At 38.3% G+C, this 10,998-nt stretch overlaps 1 protein-coding gene across 3 annotated transcripts; it reads left to right on the top strand.

Annotated features, from left to right (window-relative positions):
* Nucleotides 1-632: 632 nt before the first annotated feature.
* Nucleotides 633-9,335, top strand: LOC111343055 (uncharacterized). Of its 3 annotated transcripts, XM_088749120.1 has the most exons (5): nucleotides 634-829; nucleotides 2,801-2,869; nucleotides 6,321-6,587; nucleotides 6,925-7,209; nucleotides 8,992-9,335. In XM_088749120.1, the coding sequence occupies exons 1-5, from the start codon at nucleotides 671-673 to the stop codon at nucleotides 8,998-9,000; spliced, it is 789 nt and encodes a 262-aa protein (XP_088605246.1). In that variant the 5' UTR covers nucleotides 634-670; the 3' UTR covers nucleotides 9,001-9,335. The 3 variants fall into 3 exon arrangements, with proteins under 3 accessions (XP_022805929.2, XP_088605247.1, XP_088605246.1); XM_022950194.2 differs by lacking the exon at nucleotides 2,801-2,869 and having other exon boundaries at nucleotides 633-829; XM_088749121.1 differs by lacking the exon at nucleotides 8,992-9,335 and having other exon boundaries at nucleotides 633-829; nucleotides 6,925-7,215.
* The last annotated feature ends 1,663 nt before the right edge of the window (nucleotides 9,336-10,998 follow it).

Here is a 10,998-nt window from a genome sequence, read left to right as displayed (position 1 = left end):
CCAGAAGATGTTAACACACATCATGAAATAATTGCTTTTAGCTGTGCGTATATCGAAGTGTCGAAGAATTAAGAAGCAAGTCAAGCACTCTTAACTGCTGAAGGTCCCTATTATATTATCTATGGTATGTGCTCTTCCTGCATGCGTTAATACCTCGCTGTGCACACGCTTATCATGAAATATTCTTCAAAGGCACGGTAAACAAGAGTTTTGTTTTGAAAGTCGACAATTTTCTCAGCATTAATGAAGAAAGAAAAGAACATGTGCGATCTGACCTTGTTTAGGCTAGTTATTATTATTATTAGTGACCCTATGAAAACCGCAAAGGAACCACAAAACAATACGACAAAGAGATCTGATTTGAATGAGAGGTAGAGGACAGAAGTTAGGAGAAAGACGACTCTGATGGAAAAAATCTTCGTCTTTGTTGAAGATGAAAACTCTTGCCTTTCGCATTGAGTTTTTACACCGGTTCACAAATTGAATTGCTCTTTCTAATCAGACGGCTTTTATTTCTTTGTTCTTTTTCTTTCTTCAGTCTCTCTTGGAAAGAACAGGCTTTTATTTTGAATTAGCGCGCATGACGTGTACGTCATAAACTGACATCCCTTGATAGGTAACATGTAAATGAGCTCAAATTCGTCTGGAGAGTTAAACTGCCAAACAAACGATGGCGGACTACTCAACACAAGCAACGACCGTGGGGAGATTTCTCGCCATAGCACACCTTTTTCTTGGCTTTGTCCTCGTCTGTTTTGGTATCGCAGATTATGTTACTGTTGAATTTTATACTGGCTATTTCTGTTTTGGAATTTGGATCGGTATTTGGGTGAGTTGTGTGTAAAAAAGTGACTTCTATCAAACGCCGTTTAAATAACTGGTTACTTATTCATATATTTGCCTAACGTGACTCAGTTTGCGCATTATGTACTGCTCTGATATAGTTTTCGGAACTATGTATAGATCGATGGGAAGGTTTCAGTCATCATTTGGTAGTAGGGACTTTAAGCAGTCAGGACGGCAACGGCACGGAAGACATCGATTAATAAATGAGTTTCTACTTTTAGTTAGAATTTTGAAAATGGCTGCATGTGTTTACCGTCTCATAGGGCGCCAGATCTCAAACTCAACATAACGCATAAACGTATATGAGAACGATCCTTCGCAGTAAAGCACTATTTGAGCAATAGTGAAAATCAGACCTGAAAAAAATTTCAGGCCTGTACGGGACTCGAACCACTGACCTCTGCGATACTAGTGCAGCGCTCTACCAATTGAGCTAACAAGCCAACTGGGAGCAGGCCATCAGGTCTGATTTTCACTATTGCTCAAATAGTGCTTTACTGCGAAGGATCGTTCTCATATACGTCTCATAACCGCAGCTCACACATATGTTTCATATGTTTGTTGTTGTTTGATTTATCATCTACGGGTTTATATCGAATTAATTTGATGGCCTGCTCCCAGTTGGCTTGTTAGCTCAATTGGTAGAGCGCTGCACTAGTATCGCAGAGGTCAGTGGTTCGAGTCCCGTACAGGCCTGAAATTTTTTTCAGGTCTGATTTTCACTATTGCTCAAATAGTGCTTTACTGCGAAGGATCGTTCTCATATACGTCTCATAACCGCAGTTCACACATATGTTTCATATGTTTGTTGTTGTTTGATAACGCATAAAAGTAGCGTTCAGTTCCAAATGTAAATTAAAATTATTTGCCGCCGCGGTCTCGCTTCGCAGACAACGCAAATTTTGGTGATTTCACGTTGTTGTTTCGCAAAGGACGGCTAAGAAATGTACAAAGTTTCAAAACACACATGCTAGGCTATTGTTCTGCAGATTAAATCTATTGTTTTTCCACGCTCTCGTTGCCGTAGCCGTTGTGGTTTGCTTAAAGTCCCTAGTTTTGCCATCAGTGTAGACTGTGAGCAGTCCCTCCTTTTCGCATCGGCGTGTCTCTTCAAGAGTTTCCCGCAGCATGCTAACATCAACTTCTTTTTTCACTGATATTTTCAGTTTAATCCGGTGCGGAGATAATTAAAATCCAAATTTCTTTTATCTTAACATCAAGTTGGAATTGCGATAGATCGTCAAGTATTTTAATGCACGTAAAGAGCAAATTTCACAGCTCTCACGGGTAAACTTCCTTGTTTATGCAGTCAGAATGAAATATGGTCTGTTGGTTTCGGACCTTCGACTATGGAATAGGTGTAATTTACGGACTTAGGCATTAAACACAGTCTACCTTCTATAGTCAACGAGGATAAATATGGACTACACGTAATTAGCAGTCGAATAATTAATTTCACGCATGACTTATTTGGTAAATAAACCCCTTCAATAAACCGTTTTGCAGCGCTAATTTTGACCTTTTTCAGATCTGTGCTTTTAGGCTAAATGAATTTTAAGGTACTGGTCACTCAATACGGAAATTATACAAAATAGTTTCATCCTCTCCCTCTCGACATTAAATTTGACAAATTAATAGAAGGGGTAAGCTTCCAAATAAACTGTGATGCTGCGTCGGCGGGGAAATAGTTTCATCCTCTCCCTCTCGACATTAAATTTGACAAATTAATAAAAGGGGTAAGCTTCCAAATAAACTGTGATGCTGCGTCGGCGGGGAAATGTAATATGATCATTTGATCAAACAACTAATAATGCAAATTGGCCAGCGGTAAACGTCAGATTTGGAAACCCTTCACGGTGACCAATTTGAATGATCAACTTAGTTAATAAAACCAGGGTAATTCTACTTTTTCGCACTACCCGTTTACTTGATGATGTTTTCTGTTTATCTCTAGGTGGGCGTCACAGGAATTTTGGGTGTTGTTGGTACTTCCGAGGCGCAAACTACCTCTCGATATATATTTGTAAGTTGACATCTGTCACAGCTGCATTCATCATGCAAGTATAGATATAAATATAAATATATATGTGCATTAAACTCGTCCAGAACAGTCAAGAGTTGGTCTCTTCGTTACGTCCTTATCGTACACTTAACTATATATATATATATATATATATATATATATATAGGGATTAAACTTGGTGTCCGTGAAACAGTGCTCGATACAAATAGTAGAGCAGGTATAATATGTGGTAGTCGGAAAAAAACAACTACATATGCATCCTTACAAACCTGTTTCGTGGTTGCCCACTCATCAGGGGATTTTAATGGCAGAATAATGCGATACCATCGCTTATATATTACACTAATTGCTATTTAACATGGTTTATGCAGTGTGAAAAGTATCAAGTCAGCTGTTGCGTAGGAGTGCTTTGTTTCTGTGTCGGCAGGAAGAGACGAGTTCGTTACGCTTGTTGAGTGTTGATAGGTCTGGGTGGCAGATGATTAGGAATTTCTCTTTAAGGCATAGGTTGCATCGTTTGCTTGAGCTGTTGTAGGACAGGTGGGAAGATAGGATGCGCCAGGTGATGGAATAATTGATGTCGTTGTCTTTAAGTGTCCAGATGTGTTTGCTGAGTTCGGTGGAGTTGCGGTGTTTTGGGTGTCGGAGTGATGAGGTGTGGTTGTTGTAGCGACTTAAAGTCGTTTGCAGTGAGCCCGATGTATGTGTCCGTCGTGCTGTTGTCTTTACGTATAATGGTAGCTTGGTATATTACAGATTGTTGGAGGCAGTTTCCGTCTAGAGGGCATGAGTTTTTCTGTCGGCAGTTGCATTTCTCGTTGTTGTTTGCGGTGGAGGTGTCGGTTGTGGCGGTAGCGTTAGTCTTTACGTGGGAGGTGAGGATTCTTTTGTTGTGGTTGTCGATGATTTGTTTTGTATTGTCCATGCAGCTGTAACTAATTTTGATTGTGTTTCTGTTGAAAATTCTGCGGAGCTTATGATCTTTGGGGAAGTGTTGGTCAATCAGCGTGAGGAATTTATGTCCGATGTTAGTGCTGTTGTTCTTGGTAAAAGGCGGGTTGTACCAGAGGATGTTGTTGCGTTGGCGGTTCTTGCGACTTTGTGTGTGCGTTGGTTCGTAGTGGAGTGTGTAGCTGTAACCACTGGTGTTTAATGCTTTCTGGTAGGCAGGAGCGGCTTGTTCGAAGGAGGTTTTGTCGGATGAGAGGGATGATAAGCGTCTGTTGATGCCGGAGGGGATGTTTTTCGTGCTGGACGGTGGATGGTTGCTTTCGCGGTGGACGTATTGTAGTGTGGTATTGGGTTTGGTATATGGCTGGTAGGTGTTTTGGCTGAGGTTAAATGTGACGTCCAGGAAGTTGATTACTTGTTTGTTAGCTTCTATGGTAATGCGGAGTCCGTTAGCGTTAAAAATGCGGCATATCTCTTTTTTGATATTTTCAGTGTCCCTGGGTGTGGGGTCGGTTGTGGCAAGTCCGTCGTCTCGGTATAGACCAATGTTTATGTTGAGATTCGAGCCAACAGGCCTCGAGCCAACAGTGACGCCGCGCCAGAAGGATTCAAAAGGATTCACAGTCCAAACCTCGATAGGAAAAATAAAAATAGGAAAAATATTGTAGTACACGAGGACGGACAACTTCGAGCTAAGAAAGACATATACTCAAATAAAGAGTCTAAGAAAGTTTAATAAAAACGTTTCGGTCCGAGACCTTCATCAGTTGTAATACAATGACTTACAAATTCCTTAAATAGATTTATATAGGGCGTGATGACACATATAAACAAAAACAGTAATTACTACGCGAAAAATTATCACAATAAAAGGAAATCGAAAACTTGTCGAATCCACTGAAAATGTTAAGGAACCATTCTTAACTTGAAAAGCGAGAATTGTGCTAAAATTCCCAATTAACGCTGAGACTGGGACCTTTGATGCCCGCCCAATTTGAAAAAATTCTCCGCATTAATTATAGTTTATTCTTTTTTTTGGAGTGAAATTCCTGGCGCTTATTCAATCCGAAGGGTGCCAGAGAGAACAACTGTGCGCTCCAATATGCTTCTTTGGTAATTAGAAGTTTCTCGATGTGACCTGAATTGTTTACTGTCGCCTGCACTTGATTAATGCATTGGAATGAGAAATCGCTTAAATCATGTGGTGTTTTGTAGAAATGTACCGCCACTTCACAGGTCTTTTTCTTAGTGACCATAGCAGACTTGTGGTTGCGAAATCTAACTCTAAAGTCATTTGTTGTGGAACCAATGTATTGTAGGCGACATTTCTTGCACGAAGCCAAATAAATTATGTTCTTAGAATCACAGGAAAGTTTCGATCGTATCTTGTAACTCTTGCCTGTTTGAAAACTTTAAAAGGAATTAGATTCAACCAAGAAGTTGCGACAAAGATCGCATCTTGTTCTATTACATTTAAAACATCCGTTGACCTCAGCAATCCCTTCGCTTTCAATGTTAGGGCCATAACGGGCCAGGAATTTCATTCCAAAAAACAATTCTCGCTTTTCAAGTCAACAATGGTTCCTTAACATTTTCAGTGGATTCGACAATTTTTCGATTTCTTTTTATTGTAATAATTTTTCGCGTAGTAATTACTGTTTTTGTTTTTATGTGTCATCACGCCCTATATAAATCTATTTAAGGAATTTGTAAGTCATTGTATTACAACTGATGAAGGTCTCGGACCGAAACGTTTTTATTAAACCTTCTTAGACTCTTTATTTGAGTATATGTCTTTCTTAGCTCGAAGTTGTCCGTCCTCGTGTAATACAATCTACAATATTTTTGTATATATTTATATATATATATAAATATATTCAAAAAGCGAGAATTGTATATTGATTGTATATATGAGATTATTGTATATTAATTGTATATATGAATATATATTTATATATATATATAAATATACACAAAAAGCGAGAATTGTGTTAAAATTCCCAATTAACGCTGAGACTGGAACCTTTGATGCCCGCCCAATTGAAAAAAAATTCTCTGCATTAATTATAGTTTATTCTTTTTTTGGAGTGAAATTCCTGGCCCGTTATGGCCCTAACATTGAAAGCGAAGGGGTTGTTGAGGTCAAGGGATGTTTTAAATGTAATAGAACAAGATATATATATATATATATATATATATATATATATATATATATATCTGAAATGCTAGTCTTCGTCAGGCGACAAGGTCGAAAGTTTACGTGTCGCTAATTGTAGCATATCAGTTAGCTTTGATTTGTGGGTTATGGAACACTGACATTGGTGTATTTCGATCCTAATAATTATTCCGAGTATTAGAATTCGTCCCCTCATAGGTCCGCTTCGTTATTGATGGGCTGTTACGCCTTTGATATAAGGCACCCACGCTCATGAACCGTTTATTCATATAAATGATATCGCGAGAGAATAAAACCTCATCAGAATTTAATTTTGACTTTTAGGGCGCTATCTTCATGGGCTTTTCCATTACCTCAGCTGTACTTGGGGCGATAACCATCATTATTTACAGCATTTCAATTTCCGTGAATTCAGTTGACAGTGATTACAATTATGAGAATTCAGGCCACTCGGGATATGAAGGCGAACTGGCAATCTCTGGCATCTTTCTGTTCCTTGGGAGTTTGGAGTTGCTCATGGGAATCTGCGCAGCCATCTGCTGCTGCCTGATGAAAGTGTGCTCATGTTGCTACAATAACCAGTCTCAACAGGTGAGTCTCAATAAGAAACAATTCCCATCTTTAACTCTGCGGAAGGTAAAATAGAATTTCATGGCGGCGGAAACATCACCTATTAAATTAATTTTATTTTCTCCTAATAATTTTGCGGTTGGCTATACGTGTTTACTACCTCCTCGACATAACATGAAAATACAATAAAAGAATGTTGTTTCTGTAAAAAAATGAAAATAGAGGGTAGACCTCGAAGGAAGGACGTGAGTCTCATTATTCTTTAAAGGACAGCGAGGAAATGTTCCTGTTTATACTGCTGTCTTTGCCGGTGCTTGTGAGTGGATGGAAATCATTTCAATTTCTTCAATATTTCTAGGGACATATGATGCAATCAGCCATGACTCATGGTCATCATGGTCCAGTGGCGGCTCCAATGCAAACACCCGGTGGTCTAGTCGCAGTGGAAACTGACTCACAGGTTCCACAGGGAGACCAGCCTCAAATGATCATGGTGCCTGCATTTGGAGATATGGGAGGCCAGCCTCAGGTGATGCATGTGCCTCTTGCATCTGGAGCCATGCCCACAGTTCCCGTGTCTCAGCGAGTAGAGATGGCTGAGTCCGCTGGACATGGAAAGTACATGACTCTAAACAACGAGCAGGTATAGTGAGTGAAATCTCGTCACGCTACATCTTTTTTTGAGGCAAGTAAATGCTAAAATTACGGTTTGAGTCGAGGCTGGTTGACACCGATGTAATAACAATGAGGTTGAGGAGAAATTCCTTCACTATACATAACTTCCCATGGAACTTTTGGACCAAACCCCTCATAACCTATAAAATCTTAATCAGTAACTAACCGACAGATCCATTCTATGGATATTATAGCATCAAGTCATGATGTACAAACACAAGTCATTGTGTACAGTTAGGAATCTCCAAATGCAAAGTGCACAAAACTTGTTTCTATCATTTAATTTTGGCTGTTTTGACAATTGAACCTGTGTCCTAGCTTTTAACATTTGAGTCAGGATGTACGGCTGATAGTGATAAAAAAACAAAGCAGCCGAGTGACTAACTTGGCTTAGCTGTTTCCTACAAATATCAAGAGTACGTATATGTGCGATAAAGAAAGGAAAAACTTTGCCGGTTTATACATAAAAATGTGGTTGGATATTACAGCGAATCATGCTTAAAAGATTGCGAATAATTATATATATATATATATATATATATATATATATATATATATATATATTGTGGGAGGAAAAAGACAAGTAAACTACAAGTTCATCCCTGCAAGCCTGTTTCGTGGTCGCCCAGTCATCAGGGGATTTAATGAGAATAAACTTTACCATTGCTTATATACAATATAATTTGCATGATCTAACTAGTCTAATTTATGCAGCGCGAAATTGACAGTTTAGTTGTTGCGTGGGAGGGCTTTGCTTCTGTGGCGGCAAGAAGACACGAGTTCATTACGTTTGTTTAGTGTTGATAGTTCGGGCCGGCAAATGATTAAGAATTTTTCTTTGAGGCAGAGGTTACATCTTTTACTTGAGCTGTTGTTCGGTGAGTGCGATGAGAGAATGCGCCAGGAAATAAAGTGATCGATGTTGTTGTCTTTGAGGGTCCAGATGTGCTTGCTGAGTTCTGTAGAGTTTCTGTGTTTAGCGTGGCGGAATGAACTCGTGTCTTCTTGCCGCCACAGAAGCAAAGCCCTCCTACGCAACAACTAAACTGTCAATTTCGCGCTGCATAAATTAGACTAGTTAGATCATGCAAATTATATCGTATATAAGCAATGGTAAAGTTTATTCTCATTAAATCCCCTGATGAGTGGGCGACCACGAAACAGGCTTGTAGGGATGAACTTGTAGTTTACTTGTCTTTTTCCTCCCATAATATATACTTCGCTCTACTTCTATCTATTGAGCACTGTTCTACGAAAATCAAGTCACACTTTATATATATATATATACAACAAACCATACAAAAAACAACTGCAACAAAAAACGAAACAAACAAAAAAAAAGCATTTAATTTTGCTGTTTTAATGTTATAGAGACATGATATGATAATCTTGTTCCATTCACTTGAATATATACTCTGATAATAGCTTTCTTCTCCAAAAAGTTCACAGTTATTCGATGAGTGTGCGTAGGATATGAATTGCCGGTAGCTCTATCATCGCATAACGTGCAGTCTCGAGTGAAGAAATGTTTTCATCGAAAACTTCCAAAGAAGTAACTCACCCCTAGCTGCAAACTTTTCAAGAAATATTTGATATATCGCCTTCTTCGTGATCCAAGATATGAGCTCAGATACCATGGGGTTCAAACCAGTTTAAACTCGAGAATTGCTTCATGCATTTAGCTAAGCTTTTCGTAATCAATGACAGAATTTATCGATACTTACAAATCATCGATTTATTCTATGTGTAGGATGTGTGAAGAAGTTGGCTGAGTGCAGAGATCATCCAGAAGGATATCAGAAGAGAACAAAAACCATTTCTTCTTGCACTTAGTCTTCACCAGGGGTGGATCCAGGAATACTTCATAAAAGAGGAGGAGACAAAATTTGATTAAAAAAGATAGTTTTTTTGTACTGTAAATAAACTAATTACAATCTCTTGCTCATGCTGAGTAGTTTGGTGTCAAACCTACAGTTAGAAAAATCTGGTGGGTAGGGTGGGTAGGGATCCGCCTCTTAGTCTGCTTTTTTCTTTTGGTTTGTATTAAATGATAGCTGAAAAAAAATGAATAAAGTTAAATAACTTTTGACGAGATGTTAATGACTCTTTTAACAATAGAACAATAGACACCCTCTCCAGTTTTGAGGACAAATAAAACATAAAAAAAGAGACAATTCTTTCATTCCTCTTACAACAACCAGTAAGGCTATGACTCTGATCTCTAATGAGCTGCTTCTTACCATCTGCGCCTACGGTTTTGACCAACTGACCTTAATGAAGTGTGGCTGAAGGATCATATTCCTCGCGCATATAGTATGGAGTCGATTGAATACAAGTGACGCAAAGCAATAAAATCTCGATGTCTTGACATGGAACATCTTTGGCTTGAAATACAAGGCCGGAACAAGCCCAGCAACTTACTAAATGGGACTATTCAGATCTAACCGAAAGTTAAACGCTCAAGATGGGCCTGCACAAATGGAAAATCTGTTGTCACTGAGAACTTACCAACTCCTGAAGCGGCCTTTTCATTTTGATGGTAGACGTAAACATTACCTTCCTGAGACCAAATACGTCCTTAGCACACCTGTACTTGAATAAATAAGGTACACTTATTCTGACCCAGCATGTATAAAACTATTTTCGAAAACCATTTTCAAAACATCTTCTTCAACCTGGCGGACCACAGAGTTGGGGCTGCCAACATAGTCAAGTATCCTGCTTTAGTCAAATTATTGTCTTCTGCGTCGACATTGCAGATTTAGTAAATGAAATCTCTGCGTCAGGTTATTTGTCTTCTGGGTTGTGGATCGGTATTTGGGAAGGTATTTTTTCACCAAAAATTCAGTAAGTGACTCATTGACCGTCCCAGTTTTTGTCTTCTAGTATTAGCCTAGCAACTGTGATAAGTTTATCAGAACAAACTTGAAGTTGACGGAAAATTTACGTAACTCAACTTCCGTGTTGTAATGTTATTATAGATAGATAAGAGTACAAAGTGTCTAATCAGTCTGCTTAGCGAAAGTAACTAATGATTCAAAAAGTATTATAAAAATATAACCTCGTTGATTTCTAAAGCTGCTTTTCTGGGATTCCGTGTCTCATTGAAAACCTTCAGTGACGCACTTTAATTTCAGTTCGGTTTAAAGAAACTGTTGATCGGAGCTAATGAGAAAGGCTGCGTCACATCATAGCACTCCTATAGGAAAAGCCTTTCTTTAAATGGTTGGTTCGGGGTTGTAGAACAGAGTTCCTCAGTCGGTAACAGGTAATATCATTTCGGGAAATATAACGAGATTTTAGATATTCAGGGGTCAATCCATAGAAAGTTTTTTGCTTCATAACAGAGGTGGCTGATCGGGTTACGCAGTTTTGCAGCTTCTGTAGTTTTTCAAAAAGGTTAGAACCCCAGTTACACCAGATAACGCTGCAATAATCAAAATGTTGTTAAACTATGGTGGTAAAAAATCAATTAGAACATTTAAAGGGACAAGATGCCTTCTTCTTTTAATTGCATTTAAGGTAGAGGCGATATTTTTACAAACATTCTGTAAATGACAAGTTTAAGTCTTGATAAATGTTAACCCCATAAGATCTCGAGATATTCACATATATTATATATATATATTATTACATATTATTACATATATATTATATATATTATTATTATTATTATTATATTATTATTATATATTATTACATATATTATATATATTCACATATATCTCGTGATCTCGTGACATTCACATGACCACGA

Source organism: Stylophora pistillata, chromosome 2 (genome assembly GCF_964205215.1).
Source record: "Stylophora pistillata chromosome 2, jaStyPist1.2, whole genome shotgun sequence".
NCBI lineage: Eukaryota > Metazoa > Cnidaria > Anthozoa > Scleractinia > Pocilloporidae > Stylophora > Stylophora pistillata.
The sequence above is the reverse complement of the archived record's forward strand: the minus strand, read 5'-3'. Positions and strand labels throughout refer to the sequence as shown.